We start from the raw sequence: 18,881 nt of genomic DNA, 5'->3' as shown, positions 1-18,881 counted from the left end.
GAGGTCAGGATTTAGCTCTGGCAGCAGTGACCTGAGTCCCTTCAGGAAGTGATGGGAATCATGCTCAAGGCTTCCCCTGGGATCCTGGAGCTTTCCTTCAGGGAAAGATCATCTCCTCTCATCGCTGCCCTTGCGAGCAGCACGTACCCGAGTCCTGCCACCCTCCTCTGCTCTCCTGACACTCCCGTGCTCGGCCTGGCCAGGCTGCTCTTACATCACTTGGGAGGTTTGCAGGTTTAGGAAAGAAAATCCCAAATCAAATTGCTCCCGGAATCTCCCTTCTTGAAACCTTCCCATGGTTCCTTCACTCCCCGCCACAGCTGCTGCCGGTGGAGCCCTGCTCTGGTGGCAGGGCCGTGGCTCAGCTGCACCCCGGTGTTAATGCATCGCTCAGGCACACATTAGGGCTCCCAGGAACGGGTCATGGAGGGTTCAGCCCCTCGCACGTCTGCTGGGCACGGCCAGACTCACACACGGCTTTGGGGTGAGCCCTTGCTGTCCCCCAACTCAGCCAGGCTGGCCTGGGCAGCTCCAGGTTTGTCCCCAAAGTCCCATCCCAAAGATTTTTGCATCCTCGTGGGGACCTTCCTGCTCTGGAGTTGCTGCTGCCCTTGGGGACACCGCAGCTCCGAGGGCTGCAGCTCTGGTCCCCGAGCAGAGCTGGTTCATCCTTCCCTTTTCCCTTCCAGCCCTCCGGACCGATTCCCCCTCCAGCCCTTCTCTGGCTCCTGAACCGACTCCCAGCATTTTGGAATTCAAGGATCAGCCTCTCTGTCCTCTGCCCTTCAGAGCCCAGGGTAATCTGCTGGTGGCTGATGTCCCCAGGGACAGCGGATAAGAAAGGGGACAATATGGGAAGGTCTGTGGGTCAGCCCACGGCCTGGAGGGTTCTTAACCCTTTCGCCCCCAGGTCCTGCCTGGAAGAACTCTGCTTGTTAGAAAGGACAGCAAAGATTTATGCAGGAAGGTCAAATAAACCACCCCACCCAGATACTCCCTCATCCTGTCCCTGAAAAACCGGAGGAACCTCTCCTGGAGGGCCTGTTGCATGCTCTCCTATCAGACACTCTCCTCTCCTCTGGCTGCAGGTGCATCCAAAGGGATTTGGAACTTACTGTTCTCGCTGTTTCTGTGGGAAGCTTGAAATCTGCCTTGTGTCCGAGTCCAGGGGCAGCAGAGCTGGCCGTGCCCTTCTGGCTGGACAGACCGTCCCGTGGCTTGAGCCTCGTGGTTCCAGCACGTGGCTGCCCAACAGGACAGCTGGGAAGTCACGTCAGGAGTGAGCACTGAGCCCATCTCAGGGGGTTTCTCCCAAGCTTTGATTGCTTGTCCCCAGACCAAGCTTCCCTCGGGTGGGTGCTGTCGTGGGGCCACCCAGGGCTGGGCAATGACCTGACTGCTCCGAGGGAAGGAGAAGCCCTGACCACCAGCTCTGAGTGACCACAACACCAAGGAGGGCACTGGGAAGCGAGGCCGGGGAAAATGGGGTTCGAAATAACCTGAGACGCGGGGCGGCTCCGATCCCGTTCCCGGGAGATGCGGGACACAGGCGCCGGGAGGGCTCAGCTTTGTCCGCTCTGAAAGCACAGAAACCTCTGTCGGGATAAACTTCCCCCGCTCTGGCTGCCCGGAGCAGCGGGGACAAAGCGCTGCTGTGCCCGGACCGCCTGCGCTGGCTCCCGGCTGCTCCGAGCCGCCTGCCCGGCCCCGTCCCGGGGCTGTCCCCGCCCGGAGAGCCCGGCCGAGCCCTGCCCGAGTGCCACTGGGGCTCAGCCCTTTGTCCCCAGAGCAAAACCAGGTTTTGCCACCCGCGGAGGTGCTCGGGGCTGGAATCGCCCCCCGTGTCCCACCCGCGGGTGTCGGGGCTGTCCCTGCGCCTCTGGATCGTCTCCACTGCTCGGCCTGGCTGGCAGAGCAGCAGGACGGGCTTTTCCTGCTCCGTGCCCTCCGCTGGCGTGTGAGGGGAGCTGGGAATGGCACCGAGGGTGGCAGAAGTGTCTGGGACAGCGGTGACGGCGCGTCCACGTCCCAGGTATACCCACAGCTTCCAGTGATTTGTGGATCTATCTGAGTCTGGTGGGTGAGACTCATTTATGCGGGCAAGCTCTTCTGCCTGCGGGGGTCCCAGAAGCAAAACAATTTCATCAAGTGGCTTTGACACTTGGAATTATTCCTTGATTTGCTTTTTGCTGATTTCCCTTCCCTGCTCCAGGAGGGTCAGGATTGAAGATGTTGCTGCTCTTCTGCAGGGCTGTCTCAGGTCAGAGAGAGCCTCTGCTCCCAGCCCAGCCCCTCCAGACTTTATGGGGACAAATCTTTTGGTAGGACAAGGGTGAATGGCTTTAAACTGAAGTGGGGTCAATTTAGGTTGGACATTGGGAAGGAATTCCTGGCTGTGAGGGTGGGCAGGCCCTGGCACAGGGTGCCCAGAGCAGCTGGGGCTGCCCCTGGATCCCTGGCAGTGCCCAAGGCCAGGTTGGACATTGGGGCTTGGAGCAGCCTGGGATAGGGGGAGGTGTCCCTGGAAGGGGTGGAAGGTGAAACCAGATGACCTTTAAAGGTCTCTTCCACCCCACCCCATTCCATGATTCCCTGCACTGGGTCAGCAGAGGAATCCAGGTCCAGCCCATGCTGGTGATGCTCCCTGGGGACATCACTCGAGTCACGGCTCCTCTGTCCAGGTGAACACAAAAACTGGGCCTAAGAAGGAATTCCCTTTCCAGGGGTCCCAGTGGGGCTGGAGGGGGTTTGGGGCTGGTCAGGAGCTCTGGGCTGTGGCTGAGGGGTCCAGGGAAGAGCTGGAGAGGGACAGGATTAGCAGGTGGGGAAACAGATCCACGTACAAGGGCTCAGGACCCAGCCCAGACACCTTCTCTTTACACCACGTTGGTGAGACGGCCTCTTTCTCCAGGGATTTCCACCTTGGGAACACCAAGGCACAGCTGCCTCTGCAGAAAATGGGGGATTGTGCCCAAATTTTGCCCAGATTCTGCCAGGGCTGTGGACCTGAGGGAGATAGAGAGCAGCAAGGTCACACCAAGCACAAGCAGAACCCTCTTGGTTGATGTTTTTCTCCTCAGCACACCTTGATGTTTTTCACTTCACAATGATTGAGATGAATCCCGCTCTTTCTGGCCATAAAAATATTTCCTGTAGCTGGATAAAGTTGAAATGAAGGTGGTGAGCTCCAGAATCACCTGATGAACTTCACATCAATCCTTGATGATTTCATGCACTTTTTTTTCATGCACTTTTGGGCTTTTCCTTTCTTTTTATTCTGTTTAGAGACTTACAGAAAATTAAAATAACCAAAACCGAACCCCAAACCCTACCAGTTCTCCTAAGGAATAGAGAGTCTGATTGCAGTTCAAAGGAAAAAAACTCCTGTGGAAGGCTGAGATATTTTGGCAGGGAAAGGACCAGGGTGATCTGTCTAATGAGCACCAGAGCAACAAGTATTGCTCATGTAAAGATTTTTCCTCTGGCTGTGAGGTTTGGGGAAGAACACAAATTAAACCTTCTCGGAAACAGCCCATTATTAGAGATATCAGGAATAATCCGGCATTAGAACTCAGGAAAACCAAACCATTTTTGCTTCCATCAGATATTCACAAACCGACACTCCTCGAGTCATTAAAAACACAAGCACAGATTATCTCAGCAAAAAGTTGAAAGGAGGTAAGGAAATTAAAAGAAAACACGGGTTGGAGGTTTTAGGTTTCAGTTTCTTGGTTTTCCAGCAGAGAAAGAAATTGTTCAAGCAGCTGGAATGTTTTCCGTGGACACTTCTGTGCAATCGTGAGGCCTTTTTGGTGAAAATAAAAGCTGTAGTGAAAATTTTTTGTTTCCCACTTACACCATTCTTTAGGGGGCTCAATTTGGGAAGAACCAGCTTTCTGCAGAGAAGATTTGGTGTATTTTGACCCTCCTTAGGGCTGGGAATGGATCCCTAATGCCCGGAGCTGCGTCCGGAGTCCTGGCTTGGAGATTTAGGAGCCGGACCCTCCCGCAAAAAGGTGCAGAGGAGCTCCCAGCCCTGATGGGGTTGTTAAAACAGGGATGGTCCTGGACACGAGGGACGCTCCTGGACATGAGGGATGCTCCTGGACACAAGGGACGCTCCTGGACACAAGGGACGCTCCTGGATACGAGGGTTGCTCCCAGACACCAGGGACACTCCTGGACACCTGGGACACTCCCGGACACCAGGGATGCTCCCGGACACCAGGGATGCTCCCGGACACCAGGGACACTCCCGGACACCAGGGATGGTCCCGGACACAAAGCCGCATATGGGAGCACCAGGGGTGTCCCCCACGCAGCGAAGTGGCTCTGATTTAAACCCTTCCACCCTGCTCCGGTTTTTGGCAGCCCCGGCGTGGCCTCGCTCCCCCCGCGGGCCCCTCGTGGCGCTCCCAGGGGCCGCGCAAGCCGCGGCTCTGCGCGGGGTAATTGAAGCAGCACGCAGAGCATATGGCCAGGCAGGGCTCCCTGCTGCTGCACCAGCTGGGAGCTGGGTGCTGGGGGCAGCGGGCGGGGACCGGCCCCGTCCCCCTGTCTGGCTGCTCCCCCTGCCCCGGCGGTCTCCAAATGACTCCTCCTGGGGAGGGCTCAGCTCCGGGCTCTCGCTGCTGGCTGGGTGCGGCTGCGGGGGGATGCGGGTTTCTGCTGGGCACTGCTCCCTCCTCCTCGCACCCGGCTCCCCCTGACAGTGTTGCCCCCCCCCGCCTCCCAGCCCGGCTGCTCTGCCCCCTCCTCCTGCCAGGTGCCAGCTCTGCTGCGGGATTTGGGGTGCCAGGTATGGGTTTGGGTTGGATGGGCCCCTGCCAGCAGCCGGCCAGCAGAGGGTCCCCCGTTTCCCACCAGAAGACACTTTGCAAGTGAACTCGAGCTGCTGCAGACCCTCAGAACTGCCTGTGTGCCCCCCAAAGCTGTTCCTCCCTCCCTCTGGGGATCCCTGTGGGGTGCAGGAGCTGAGGGACACTGCTCTGCAGAGGGACACGTGTCCCTTCCAGGGCGGTCCTGCCGCTGCAGCTCCGGTCCTTGCCGGGGGCTGAGCGGGGCAGGGAGCAGCAGGATGCAGGTGGGGCTGGGAATGCACCTCAGGTGCACCACGGGGAGCCCTGGCACTGCCCAGGCACCCGGACACATCTGGATGCTGGAGGCAGATCCTCCACAAGGTGAGGCACCACCATGCCCAGCTCCACATGCGACCACGTCCCACCTCAGGACCCTGTCCAGGGGGATCTGCTGGGCACTGACCCCCCCTCACCTCCTGTCTGTGCCTGAATGGGGAAGCACCGAGTGCTCGTGTGTCTCTCAGGGAGTGACAGGCCCTTCCCAGGCTGGCACAGCAGGTCCCTGCTCCCAGCTGTCATCCCAGTTTCCCGGGGTTGGAACCCCCGGATGTTTCCGAGCCATCCTCAGAGACGCTCCGGCCTGAGGAGCTGTTTGGGATGGATGTGGGCAGCCGAAGTCCCTTCCATCCCTGCCTTCAGGAACTGCATGAAGAGGGAGGTCTGTGTGAGAGCTGGGGTAGGAAGGTGGGAGCTTCTCCCCAAATCCTCCAAAGATTGGGAATTGGACTGACCAGGGCAGAGAGCAAATCTTCCCTCACTCGCTGCCCTGGAACCAGACGTGGCCCCAGTGCTCCTCTCCATCCTGCGCTGGGTGCGTGGTCAGTGCTGGTTCTGGTGGAGGGGCTCCCCATTCCTCCTGATCCCGGAGATACCACTGGGAACGGCTCTGGCTCCCTGCTCGTGTCTGGTTCACCCAGGAGGAGGAGGAGGAGGTGTTCCTCTCCCAGCTCTTCCCACTGGCTGGTGGAGCCATGGCCCCCGGGATATGAGCTGGAGGTGAGTGGTCCACGCCATCCAGGAGCCAGGCCTGAGCCACCAGGCTCCCACCATCGCTGGGATTCACTCCAAGCTGGAAATATTTGGGATAAGACGCCTCTAAGTCTTCAGGATCACATCTCCATGTCCTGGCAAAAGCTGAGGAGGTGACAGAGGCTCCAGTTCCTCCAGCACCTGCTGGGCTCGTCCTCGAGGATGATCCCAGAGCTTCTCCCTCTGGGTGTAGGGACAATATCGCAGCCACCTGTGCTGGGCTGCCGGCTGGATCCCCATGGAGGGAGGGGGTAGGGGGGACTTCATGGCAAGGAAAGGGCCTTCATTTGGGCCAATTATTCTCAAACTGAGGCAGAGGAAGCCGTCACTCCAGTGTTTCCTTTTTTCCCCCCTCTTTTTCCATTTGTTTTGTGTGTTTTTTTCACACTCTGGCAATGGCTGAATATCACACAAGTGCCCTGTCAAGAGATATATTCGATAAACACTTGACACCCAAGCTCAGGAATACATGGCCCGTGGCAAACATGAATTATTCAAATGGAAATCAAGATAATTTTGCTTCTAACTCAGAAAACCAAGACTCTCTCTTTCCTTCCTTATTTTTCCTCTTTTTCTCTCCTCATTTTCTTCCTGTTCTTTCTTTCTTTTTATTTTCTTAGCATTTCTTTCTTGTTCTTTCTTTCACCTTCCTCCTCTTGCTGCATTCATTTCCAGGGAACTCCCTTTGCTGGATGAGCAAAGGTGAGGACCTGGAGGAACCTCCTTGGATGAGGAGATCCTCTGCCTGTTTGTCCCCTGGAGCTGCTGGATCCCTTTGGAAAGGGCTCAGGATGGTGGGACCAGGTGCCCTGGAGGTGCTGTGGCAGTGACATTTGGGATCATCCAGCCAAAACCTCATCTCTCAGTCCTACCCGACTCGTTTGGGAGAAGTTGATGCCACAGCTGCTCTTTGGGATGCCTTTCCTGCCTGCCTGGGCCTCTCCTTTGCCCAGATCAGTGGTGGGAGCTGGTCGGGATGGGCTGGACTGGTGGCAGGAGGTGGTTGGGATGCCTGGGGATGTCTCCTCGAGGAGAACCTGAGCTGGGCTGGAGAGCTGGGGTTAGCAGTGGGCTGGAGAGCTGAAAGGATGCAGGACAGGGCCACAAAGTGGAGATGATGGCGATGAGCGAGGCTGGAGGAAAGCCAGGGACTGCTCTTCCCTTCCGCCCCCTCTCTCATTTCGTACCAATGCAGCCTCGAGCCATCAGCTCCAAGTGGGACCAATTTGGCTCCTGGAGGCTCTTCCTGAGCTGGGGACTCAACAAGAACGAGAAGAGCCAGAGGTGACCCTCAGGAAGGCTTTAGGAAAGGGCTGCCTTGGCCAGAGCTGTGGGCAGCACAGGGGACATTGTCCTGTCTCCTGCCCCTGTTTGGAAGGTCTCTTTCCAGCTGCTCATGGACTTCTCTTCCATAAACTGATGGAGTTTCGGCCTCTGCACTGACTCAGACATGGACTGAGGTTCTTCACTGAATCCAAACCAGAACTGAAAGGGTTTTCCTCTGGGCAGAAATCCACTGGCTTTTGACACAGGGCTTTGAGGCCTCCAGGAGCAAGAGGAGCTGCTCAGAGCAGCACTTCAGGGCCCTGCAGGCTTTGAGACGGGCACACGCAGTGACACAGGTGTCACAGTGCTGGTCCCACCCAGTGTCACAGTGCTGGTCCCACCGAGAGTCTGCAGCACTTTAGGGCTCACAGGGGCTGCACGATGGGTCAGAGGAAAAGCAGGCCCACCACCAGCCCATGGCATCCCAACCCCACCAGCAGGTCAAGGTGGCCTCAGTCCCACAGGCAGTCCATGGTGTCCTATTTCCACCAACAGTCCATGGTGCCTCAACCCCACAGGCAGTCCATGGTGTCTTAATTCCACCAGCACTCCATGGGATCTCAATCCCACCAGCATTCCATGGTGTCCTAATTCCACCAACAGTCCATGGGATCTCAACCCCACCAGCATTCCATGGTGTCCTAATTCCACCAGCACTCCATGGGATCTCAATCCCACCAGCATTCCATGGTGCCTCAGTCCCACAGGCAGTCCATGGTGTCCTAATTCCACCAACAGTCCATGCGATCTCAACCCCACCAGCATTCCATGGTGTCCCAGTCCCACCAGCATTCCATGGGATCCCATCTGCCAGCTCCTGGCAGAGAGCAGGCAGGACAGGGAAGACACTTCCCAAGGTTGCTTCCCTCCCTCAAAGCTGTCCATTCCTTGGCAGCTCTGCTTCCTCCCTTCCCTGGTGACACCCGTGGGCAGGAGGAGCCTCCAGCCAGCTCCATCCTTCCTTCCTCTCCTGTTCTCCAACGCTGTTGGCAAGGCTGGAGCTTCCCTCTCCCGGTGAATGGCCGTGGTTACTTGTGAGGTCGGGACTGGCTGTCAGCCAGTCCCAGCCCAGCAGAGGGATCTAATGGCCCCGGCGCCAGGCACTTCAGAGGCAGGAGAATGTGGGTCATCAGTGACGTCATCTCTCGGAAAGGTGGGGGTGGAGAAGACAGGGGGAAGCGATCATTTAAATTTGGAGAGGAGCTAACTGGAAATTTGGGCCATCAGGAGAGTAATGGGCCTAGAGGAAGAGCTGGGATATTAATAGAACTGGTTTCTGTAAGAGCTGGAGCAAGCAAGGCATGGAGAACCATGGAGAGGCTCCTGGCAGGAGCAGGCTGGGACCCTCCCAGGAGCACCCACTTGGATTTCCGTGTAAAATCTCCCTCTGCATCCCAGGACCCCAGCAGGCCTCTCATCCAGCTCTGCACCTCCATCCTGACTGCTCCTGCCTCCCAGCCGTGGCTACGATCCCAAGAAATGCTCGGAGATGCCCCAGTGGGTTCACGGGGACCTCTGTGGATCTTGGTGTGGGTCCCACTTGTCCCTCCCTGCCCAGCTGCCGGTGCCATCCGAGCCCAGCTCCCTCCATCCACAGCCCCAAGGTGTTTCTGTGCTGAACCAGGTGGGTGCAGCATCCCCACCCAACTTTTGGTCGCCTTTGTAGATGAAGATCTTGGGCGGCCTCTCCCTGCTCAGCTCTCTGGGAGCCCATGGACACTTTGGTGTCTCCATCCTTGGAGAGGTTCAAACGCCACTGTGCAGATCTGCTCTGACCGGCCCTGCTCCAAACAGGGAATTGGCCTGGAGGCCTCCGTGTATCCCTTCAAATGACAGAATCCATGGATGATTTGGTTTGGAAGGGACCTCACAGATCATTGACTTCCAATCCCCAAATCTGGAGCCCCAAACCCCTTCAGACACAGCCCCTCAATGAATTCCCTCTTCCCAGGGGTCTCAGTGCTTCCTGCAGGGCTGGAAGAGCTGCAGGAGCTGAATATGGATGAGGAGGGCAGGGAGCAAGGCAGGGGGAGTTCCCCTTGTTAAATATTTACCGTCCCAGGTGGGTGATGTGACATTTCCTACCCTCCAGGAATTCCTATGGACTGGCAGGGCTGCCCAGAGAGGAGCAGGGGCTCTGTCCCAGCCTCGTCTGAGCAGCAGAACCTTGTCCCCAGGTCACAGGGGCCATTTCTGGGGCACTGAGTGTGCCCATCTTGACACAGAATTCCAGAATCCCAGAGGTTGGAAAAGGCCTCCAGGATCATCGAGTCCAAGCTGTGCCCGATGCCCACCTTGTCCCCAGCCCAGAGCTCTGAGTGCCACCTCCAGACCTTCCTTGGACACCTCCAGGGATGGGCACTCCAAACCTCCCTGGGCAGCCCCTGCCAAGCCCTGACCACCCTTTCCATGGAGAAATTCCTGCTGGTGTCCAACCCAAGCCTCTCCTGGTGCTGCTTGAAACACTAGAAATGGAAAAGCTGTGAGAGGCTGCATGAGCTGGGACTGTGGGTTTTCTGCAGACACCTCTGCTGCTGGAGCCCCTCTGTGTCCTTCCCAACCCCTGCATCCCCATCCCGCTCACCACCCTCAGCCAAGCTCCGACCCTCCTGCGACTGAGGGACCATCCCTGCGAGCTGGGGCCATGATCCAGTACCTCCAAGCCATGGAAACATCCCTGACAAGAGCAAAACCTGCTTTTCCTGCTGAAAAGCTGAGGAAAACACTCCCTTCGAGGCACAGACAGAGAGATTTGGGCTTCTTATATAAAACAAACCCACGGCATGGGGACAAGCCCATTTTCCAGCAGAAAGTGCACGTTCCCAGCCTGAAAGTGGGCTAAAGCCAGGCCCAGTTACACAATGGGAAGGGCTCAGGTAGAGCCTGGCTGCAGCTGCATTTGATACCCTGCGAGGGCTGCGGGAGCATCAGCCCCAGTTCCTTCCCTCGCTCAGGCAGCCCATCAAATATTTACCAGGCTGCCATAGGCAATTACATTAGAGGAGATAGTTAAACACCCCCTACCCCAGGGCACCCCCCTGCAATGTAAATCAAACAAATTGGACTCTTTTCACAATTGACACACACGATTTTACTTACTGTAAATAATTTAGCATTAAAAAGTCGAGCTACACTTTGCCCCATCTGGGTTTTCTCTTCTCCCGCTCTGCGGAGCGGAGCCGCGCGGGCTCCGGGTTCCTAATGCGGGAGATGGAGTGCAGGAATTTTGCTGCCTGGGTGAGCTGTTAGAAGATTCCCATTTCCTAATGGAAGAAACCACACTCAGGAAAGCTGTGAAGTTGCCCATTTAAAACCGGCTGAGATGTTCCAGCTAACAAAGGACGGGAAGGGTCCCTCCCTCCGGAAGGAGTGGAGTCTATTGCTGGTTGGCATCTCCTGGGGTCGCAGCAATCTCCTATAAAAGTTGGCTGAATGGTTGCACTTTTTAATTAAAAGCCATCTTTCCCGATTAGGCTCAGTGGGGTTTTAATAAGGATTTTTACAAGCTGGATCTGTTGGCCAGCACGGATCGTCTTTCTCTTACACCTCGAGTGCGAGGCCTGCATTAAACACCCGGCTCTGCTGGCTGGGAAGGGATCTCGTCCTCATCAGCAGCTGTTCCTGCATTTTCCTCCAGAAACAGGCATTTTGGAAGCATGGTGTTTCAAACCATGCCTTGGCACCGTGCCTGGAGGGGTTCAGGGGCTGTGTGGATGCAGCCCCTGAACTGCACTGTCAGTGGTGGCCTTGCTGGGGAGTGGTTGGACTCAGGATCTGAGAGGATTTCTCCCACCTAAATGATGCTGTGGTCCTGTGATGTCTGTTCCTAATTCCAGCACAGAGCCTGGCCTCCGTCGAGTCTTCCACAACACCACCATCTGCCACCTGAGGGGTCACTTCAGCCTGGTGAGCTCCTGCTCTAGGCCTCACACCAAGTTTAACCCAGTGTGGGAGGAATGTTCTTTCCAATGCCACGGGCCTCTCTCAGGAGCGAGCCAGACTTTAATTGAGCCAAATCCTGGGCCTGGATTTTCCATTCCATTCCTGCCCTCCATCAGCCGGCTCCGACCATCCCTGGTCCCAGCACACGGGCCCCTGGCAGGTAGTGCCACTTACACGTTTCCTGACAGAACCAATTTTCATCAGAAAACGCCACTTCCGATGAGATCGAAGCATTTAATCCCCCAACATCTTAATTTTGACGGACGGCTCCTCCCCGGGGTTCCCACGGATGGCTGTGGGTGGTGTGGGATGGAGCTGTGGCGCTGGGAGGGCCGGGATGATCCTGGCAGAGCAGCTGCCAGGGGCTGGGATGGCTCCTGGAGTCAGAACCTGGGGCTGAAAAGCCCAAGTGCACCAGAAATTCACCATTTTTGGCCACTTCCACCTGCTCAGGCCCTGCGCAGGACCAGAAGGAAAAGGGAGGGGAAGGAAGGACCAAGTGGGGCAAGGCCATCCACGCCCTGATGTCCTGACCTCTGCATCACCCCACATGACGATTTCCAGGAGCAGCCCTGACAGCCAGGGCAGGTGGGGAGGTGTTCTCAATGTCTCTACCCCCACTTTGGGGTCACACCCACCCCTGGCCACCCACCAGCATCGTCCCCCACTGCAGGAAAATGTGTCTGTGCGAGGCTGGGACGGCTGAGCCGAACCTCCCCTGACGAGAAGGAAGTGGCAGCGGTCACCTGGGGACAGAGCCATTTCCAGCCAGCCCAGCTGTCTGCTCAGGATGCACAAAGTCGTGTCCCTTTTGCAGGATCCTCTCCCGGAGCCCTGGAAAGCCGCGTCCCCTCTGCTCCGCGCCGGAGTTGCTGGAAGCTGTTAATCGCTGCCCGTGGGTTTAATTGGGAGCGAGAACACACAGACCCCATTAGAGCCCACGAGGGTGCCAAGGGCTCTCGTTCAGGCACAAATGAAGGAGCAATCAAACCCACTTAGGTAATAAAAACAGCTGGAGTCTGCAGGCAACTGCCTGAGGCACCAAAGCACATGGCAGGCAGGCCGGCCCTCTGCAAGGTCTGCACCCAGCCCTCCGTGATGGAAAACACCGGGATCAGGATCAGGATCAGGATCAGGCAGAGTGTGCAGGGTTTTATTGGTTATAGGCAGGGAGCCAGACAGGGAAATTATGGGTCACCCTCAAAAAGGAACGGAGAGCTGGAGCTTCTCGAGCGCAGACCTTGCTGGAGAGCGTGTCCAGGGCTGCCTTTCCAGTGGGAATGACCAGCCAGAGCCCTGTGCACTGGCTGTGGGGGTCACGATTCCCACAATATTCCTGCCCCGTTGGATCATTTGCCGTTCCATGGCACAAAACCATGGCACACAACGTGAGGAGATTCCAGGCTCTTCATTTCTGCACAGGGATTTATTTCAGAAAGGATCCCCCCAAAGCTGCTGACCAGGTTGGGGTGCCAGCTTTTAGCCTGGATGCTGGAATTGCCCTGGAAGGAATTTGTTTTCCAAACACTCACATCATGAGGGTCTTCGCTCAGTGCTTTTTTTTGTTGTTTTTTTTTTTAATAGGAAAGATCCCGACTTTCCTCCTTTTAATTCTGATTCCAGTGAAGCACTTCCTGCTTCAGGGGGGTTGCTGACATGGATGGGTGGGAGAGCTGGGTCTGGACTATTCCAGTTTTTGGAGGAAAGCTGGAACAGACAAGGAAAGGCTACAAGGAGAGCTGCAGAGCTGTTCCATCTTACTCCAGAAAGCCAGAGCGGAGCACTGGCAATCCCCTGGACGTTCATCCCGCTCCTTGGAAGTGCCAATATTCAGAACTACCCAGGACTAAAGCAACAACTGTGGAAGTGTTTGAGATGTCCGTGATTCCCACTGCTGTAGAAACTCCTCCTTGTCTGGTGCTCCCACACCTTTGCACATCCTGGCTGGAAGACAGGAGCGTTTTCCCTGTTTTTCCCTGTCCAGGAGGAGCCTGATAACTCCTGACTCAATCCAGAGATTTGATAGGGAGGGCACTGCTCTCTTCCCCTCTGGGACCAGCCCACAAATCCGTGTAGGAGGTGGCAGGAGGATGAATTCATCCATGGAATGGGGCTGGGAGGGGGTTCTTGATGTCCCTGTGGTGCCCCCGTGTTTCAGTGTCAGTGCCAGGACATCCAGAGGTGCGTTCAGGGATCCTCCCTGGGTGTCTCTTGCTCAAAAAGTTCATTGTCGGGGTAAAGCCCAGGGCAGGAGGCTCAGGGCTGCGACAGGGAAAGAGCAAAGGCTTGGTGGTTTGGAAAAGGCTGCTGGCACACAGAGGAACGGGAAGGAGGGAATGCTCTTTACTTCATCTGCTCTGATTTTCCTACATGAACAGCAGCAAAATGCAGCTTGGCACAGGTTTGTTCCTTGGGGAGAGTGAAATCCAGGGCCGGGAGCTGAACTGCTCTGTCCAACCTCCTCTGAGCTGCTGAAATGCAGAAAATGAGGAAAAGGAGAGCAGAGGGGCCACCAGGAAGAGCCCAGCAAAAGGAATTGTGGAATACCCTGTGACAAAAGCTCCCGGAGTCCTGAGAGTTTTAACAAACCCAGCGGGAGGGGAGACATCCCTCCACAGAGCACCTGGAAGGGACAATTCCCCTTCTGAGGAATTCTGCTGGAGTCTCAGTGGAGCTTTCCAGCATGCACTCTCCTCTGCCCATCACCTGATCCTGCAGCTGAGTGGAGATAGTGGCTCAGAGCTCTGCTGGCAGCGGGGAGAAGGGAAGAGGCTCCCGAGCTCCTGCCTGCGCTCGCCTCCGGAGGGTCGGAGCACCCTGGCAGGGCCTGGTGGCCTCTGGCACCTGTGGGATGCTGCGGTGCTCAGGAAGGGCTGACAGTGCCTCGGGCCACCAGGGACAGGGCCTTCCTGGCTGCACTTGGTGCTGGGGCAGTTTTCCCCAGGAGGATTTCTCTGGAGTCAGGGTTCAGCCCTGCGGACTCTCCCCCACCCCTCTGCTTGAGCCAGGTGCTGCTCGGGGCTGGTTTGGGGGCCTTCTGTGGTGGATTTGGGGGCCGTGCCCGAGCCTGTCTGCCCAACCATGGTGGTTGGGGCTTTCAGTCTCCTGTCACTGGATCTGAGCTTTCCCTGGGCAGGTTTGGCATCAAGGAAACATCTCTGGTGGTTCCCCCGTGTCGCTGCCCACGGCAGGGGGCTGGAACTGGATGATCTCTAAGGTGCCTCCCAACCCAACCCAACTGATTCTATGATCTTTTGGGGGATGGTTCAGCCTTTCAGGTAGGGTGGGGATCAGGCCATGGGGTCAGGTCAGGATTTCCCTTTCCCTGTGAGACTCGCTGACCCTGTCTGTCCCAAGACACCTGGCAGGATCCCCAGGAGAGGGGACCCAGAGGATGCTGAAGGGACCAGGAAACAGATCCTTCCCCCGACTCCTGGAACACCTGCACCGCGTCCCAAAGCCACTCCTGAGGCTGGACACGGGCTGGACAAGCACACCCTTGAGAAGAAGTTTGCCCTGAGCATAACCAAGGACCCCCCTGCCCTCCATCACCCCCAGGCACTGGGGTTCCTCCTTGTCAGCCCCCCTGCTCTGGGCTGCCAGGGCTGTCACGCTCCTCACGCACCTTTTGGGAGCATCTGGGGGGCTGCAAATCACCCCCCACTCCCCCCCGATCCAGCAGTGCAACCAAACGCCGCTTCGGCGGTGGCAGGAGCTGGCCTTGGTGGCAGGGAGGGAGAGAGGGAAGGAGCTGTGGGGAAATTCACACGGACGGGTGAGTGCAGAGGCAGCGGTGGGATGGAGAGGGGAGCATGGAGAGGCTGCACGGGCAGACGTGGAGCCCGCGGGATCCTGCACGGGAGGATTTGGGGAGCGAGCCAGGGAGATTCATTGAAAAAGGGGGAAAAAAAGTTGGTGAAACTTTTCTTGATTTCGTTGTTTTTATGATTTTTGACCCACGGATCTTCCCGTCAAAGGGAGAAGGGGAACGGCTCCTCTTCAGCCCCGGGTTCGGGGCTGTCCTGCTCCCCAAATCCCCCCGGGGGAAGCAGCCCGGAGCCGCGGGCAGGGGGCGGCCGGGGCTGGACGGGAGGTCGGTGGTGCCCCCCGACCCGACGCGACGAGGGTGGGACAGGGAGAGGGGAACGCCGGGATGGGCAGAGCCGGGGAGGGGCGGAGATGGGGGTTGAGCCCCGGTTTGGGGGGATTCACCGACAGGTGGGAAGCTCTGGTTTTCGGGGGGAGGGTTACAACCGGAGCAGGGGGAGGCGCGATCTGGGGACGGGGTACCACGGGCGGCGGGGGTGTGAGCCCCGGTTTGAGGGGGGCTGAGCTCACTGCCCGCGGGCGGGCGGTGGGAGGGACCTCCGCGGCCCCTCCCGGTGGGCGGGGGGCGGGGGGGCCGGGCTATAATGCCATTGATGCCGGGCGGCGGAGCCAGACAATACCGCGCCCCCGAGCCGGGTGCCCGGAGCGCCCTGCCCTGCCCTGCCCTGCCCTGCCCTGCCCCGGCCGGCCCCGCTCCGCTCCCACCATGATGTCCATGAACAGCAAGCAGGCGTTCAGCATGCACCCCATCCTGCACGAGCCCAAGTACCCGCACCTGCACACCAGCTCCGAAGCCATCCGCAGAGCCTGCCTGCCCGCCCCCCAGGTAAGCCCCGGCGCGGGCTTCGGGAGCTTCCGTACGCACCAACTTACTCTGGTTTCCCTTTGCCTTTGGGTTTCGTTGGGGTTTGGGGGGTCCGCCCTTCCCTTCCTCCCTCCTCCGGGGCGCCGGGCCCGGCGGGCGGGGAGCTGTCCCCGCGGGGAGGGGTCCGGGGCGGCCGGGGGGCGCGGGGGTCGGTCCCGCTCGGGGAGGTTCAGCCGTCCCGCCCCGCTCCGTGCGAGCGCTGGACAGAGCGGGGCTGCGGGACCCCCGACGGCTCCGGCCTCTCCGCCGCTGCCTCTCTTTTGGGGAGGTCGCCCCGGAGGGCAGAGTGGGTGCCCGACTTGGAGGGAGAGCGCTCGGCGTCTGGCACCCCGGTGCTTCTATTCGGGGGGCTCGGGTGGCGCTCGGCTCGCGTTACCTGTCCCCGGCAGTGCCGATGGGGCCGAGCGGGATCTCCGTCACGCTGCTTCCCTTTAATCCTCTCCTGCTCTCTCGGTTTGTTTTCGCTCCCGCTTTTCTCCCCCCCCCCCCGCCCCCCCGGCCCTCCGTGCAGATCCAGGGGAACATCTTTGCGGGCTTTGACGAGACGCTGCTGCGAGGGGCCGAGGCTCTGGCCGCCGTGGACATCGTGTCGCAGAAAACCCATCCCTTCAAGCCGGACGCCACCTACCACACCATGAGCAGCGTGTCCTGCACTCCTACCTCGTCCTCCGTCCACCTGCACCACCCGTCCGTGCTGACCACGCACCACCCCCACCACCACCACCACCAGCCCTCGCAGGGCCTGGACGGGGAGCTGCTGGACCACCTCAACTCCGCCCTCCCGCTCGGAGGGGTGCCGGGCCCCGACGTGGGCTCCACGCCTTCGCACCCTCACTCCCACATGTCGGCCATCAACCACATGGCCCACCACTCGCAGCCCATGAACATGTCCCACCCCCACGGCCTCGCTTCCCACGCCGTCATCTCCGGCCCCGAGACGGAGACGGACCCGCGGGAGCTCGAGTCCTTCGCTGAGCGCTTCAAGCAGCGGAGGATCAAGCTGGGGGTCACCCAGGCGGACGTGGGCTCCGCGCTGGCCAACCTGAAGATCCCGGGGGTGGGCTGCCTTAGCCAAAGCACCATCTGCAGGTTCGAGTCCCTCACCTTGTCCCACAACAACATGGTGGCCCTCAAGCCCATCCTGGAAGCGTGGCTGGAGGAGGCGGAGAGGGCGCAGAGGGAGAAAATGACCAAACCCGAGATCTACACGGGGGGGGACAAGAAACGCAAGCGCACGTCCATCGCCGCCCCCGAGAAGCGCTCGCTCGAGGCCTATTTCGCTGTCCAGCCCCGGCCCTCCTCCGAGAAAATCGCTGCCATCGCCGAGAAGTTAGACTTGAAGAAGAACGTGGTGCGGGTCTGGTTTTGCAATCAGAGACAGAAGCAGAAAAGGATGAAATTTTCTGCCACCTACTGAAGAAGGGGCTGGGGAGGCAGCGGTGTGGGGGGGGGTGCTGCCCTCCTGACCGCCCCCCCAGCCCTTCCCAAACAGGGCTTGGGGCTGTCGGCTTTTTTTTTTTTTTTTTTTGGGTTAAAAAAATTGGAAAAAAACAAACAAAAAAAAAAAAAGGAAAAAATAAACCTTAAGATAAAGGGAAACGCGCCCAAAGCAAAGTGAACAGTTTGGTGCCTGCTCCTCACCCCTGGGCGAAGTGGCCCCGCTGTTCTGACTGGTACAGACTGCTTTTGTAGATAAAACTGGAGAAAAAAAAACAACAAAAAAAAGGTGGAGAAAAAGGAAAAAGACAAAATGAAAAGGCCAAGGGGGAAGTTTGGGGGTGCCTGGAGTTGGGGCAGCAGCAGCAGCGAGAGCCCGGTGGGTCTCTGTCACAGCCCCTCCCGGCTTGGGGGCCATGGCACCGCTCGCTCCTCTGTGTCCACTCCTCTTCTTTCAAAAAAAAATCTTAAAAAAAGGAAAAGAAATGAGAAAGGAAACGAGCTGGAAGCCAGCTGTAAACCCGGGGTGCTCCCCGCTGCCAGGGTCCCCGCACACCCACGCACACACACGCACCTGCATGGTTTTGTTCTCTCCCCTGCCCCCCGCAAACCCATCGCGTTTTTGCAGTACCATTTCTGTTTCTACCTCATCGGCTAAATTGAAAAAAAAAAAAAAATTTAAAAGGATAAAAAAAAGGAGAAAAGCTTTAAAAAGGGAAAAAAAAAAAAAAAATTGGCCCGTCCCTGGAGTCGCGGTTTGTTCGGGGAAATGGAGATTTATTTTGCGTTGGTTTCACTCAAACCGTTCGATTTCCGTCTGGTTTCACTGTATAAAATCCTGCGCTTCGACAATCACGTCCTTGGGGCTCAGCGGAGCGGCGGGAGCGGCCCGAGGCAGCGGGGACGGAGCCCGGCCCGGCCTCGGGGCGGCTGCCTCTGCGCATAGGGAACTCTGCACTTTCGAAGGCAAGAAAACTCTTATTTTCCCCCCTTTCCTTTGCATATTTAATAGAGAAATTTGCCTCCTTTTCTTTTCTTTTTATTTTTAATTTTTCTTTTTTTGAATTAAAGGAGATTTCGTTCCGCTGTGTGTGTGCTGAATGAAATTTTGGTGTCTGTGTACGCTGCAGCATTTCAAATAAATCATGCACGTTTTACCTCACCCTCCTGCCTCCTGCAGTTACTGCGGCTCCGGGGAGCCCCTGGCCCGGCCAGCCCTTGCCCGGGACTCCCGGGCAATCACGGCGGGGATGGAGGCCGGCTCCATCCCCCTCCGCGGGGACAGACGGACCCGCCGGGAAGGGCAGCGGCGGGCGGGCAGAGCCGCCCGTGCCCACGCGGGACGGGGCGGGGGTGGCCCGAAGGGACCGGGGGGTCCTGGCTCCCCTCCGGCCCATCGCGGGGGGGTTTTTTGCCTCTTCCCCGCCCGGTGCCGTGCGGAGGTGCGGGGGGATCTCGCCCGCAGCCCGAGGGTCGCTCCCGCGGCCGGGGGTCGGTGGCGGGGCCGGGGAGCGCTCCCGGGAACGGCCGCGGGGCCGCGCTGCGACCCTGACCCCGCAGCCAGCGCTGCCCGGGGGGGGGACACCCCCAGGTGC

General features: G+C 58.3%; 1 protein-coding gene across 1 annotated transcript; it reads left to right on the top strand.

The window, feature by feature from the left end:
• Positions 1-15,601: 15,601 nt before the first annotated feature.
• On the top strand, positions 15,602-17,349 carry LOC125333194 (brain-specific homeobox/POU domain protein 3). The gene is made up of 2 exons (XM_048318944.1): positions 15,602-15,810; positions 16,361-17,349. Exons 1-2 carry the CDS (start codon positions 15,691-15,693, stop codon positions 17,264-17,266), a joined length of 1,026 nt encoding a protein of 341 aa, XP_048174901.1. The 5' UTR covers positions 15,602-15,690; the 3' UTR covers positions 17,267-17,349.
• Positions 17,350-18,881: the final 1,532 nt, after the last annotated feature.

The sequence above is a fragment of the Corvus hawaiiensis genome, chromosome 14 (genome assembly GCF_020740725.1).
Source record: "Corvus hawaiiensis isolate bCorHaw1 chromosome 14, bCorHaw1.pri.cur, whole genome shotgun sequence".
NCBI classification, from domain to species: Eukaryota; Metazoa; Chordata; class Aves; order Passeriformes; family Corvidae; genus Corvus; species Corvus hawaiiensis.
Note: the sequence above shows the minus strand (reverse complement) of the source record. Positions and strands in the feature narration are given on the sequence as shown.

Bases quoted from the DNA above. Each gene is read 5' to 3' on its own strand.
- LOC125333194 (XM_048318944.1), top strand. From the start codon at position 15,691: ATGATGTCCATGAACAGCAAGCAGGCGTTCAGCATGCACCCCATCCTG. The intron at 15,811-16,360 runs GTAAGCCCCGGC...CCCTCCGTGCAG, and splicing joins CCTGCCTGCCCGCCCCCCAG to ATCCAGGGGAACATCTTTGC.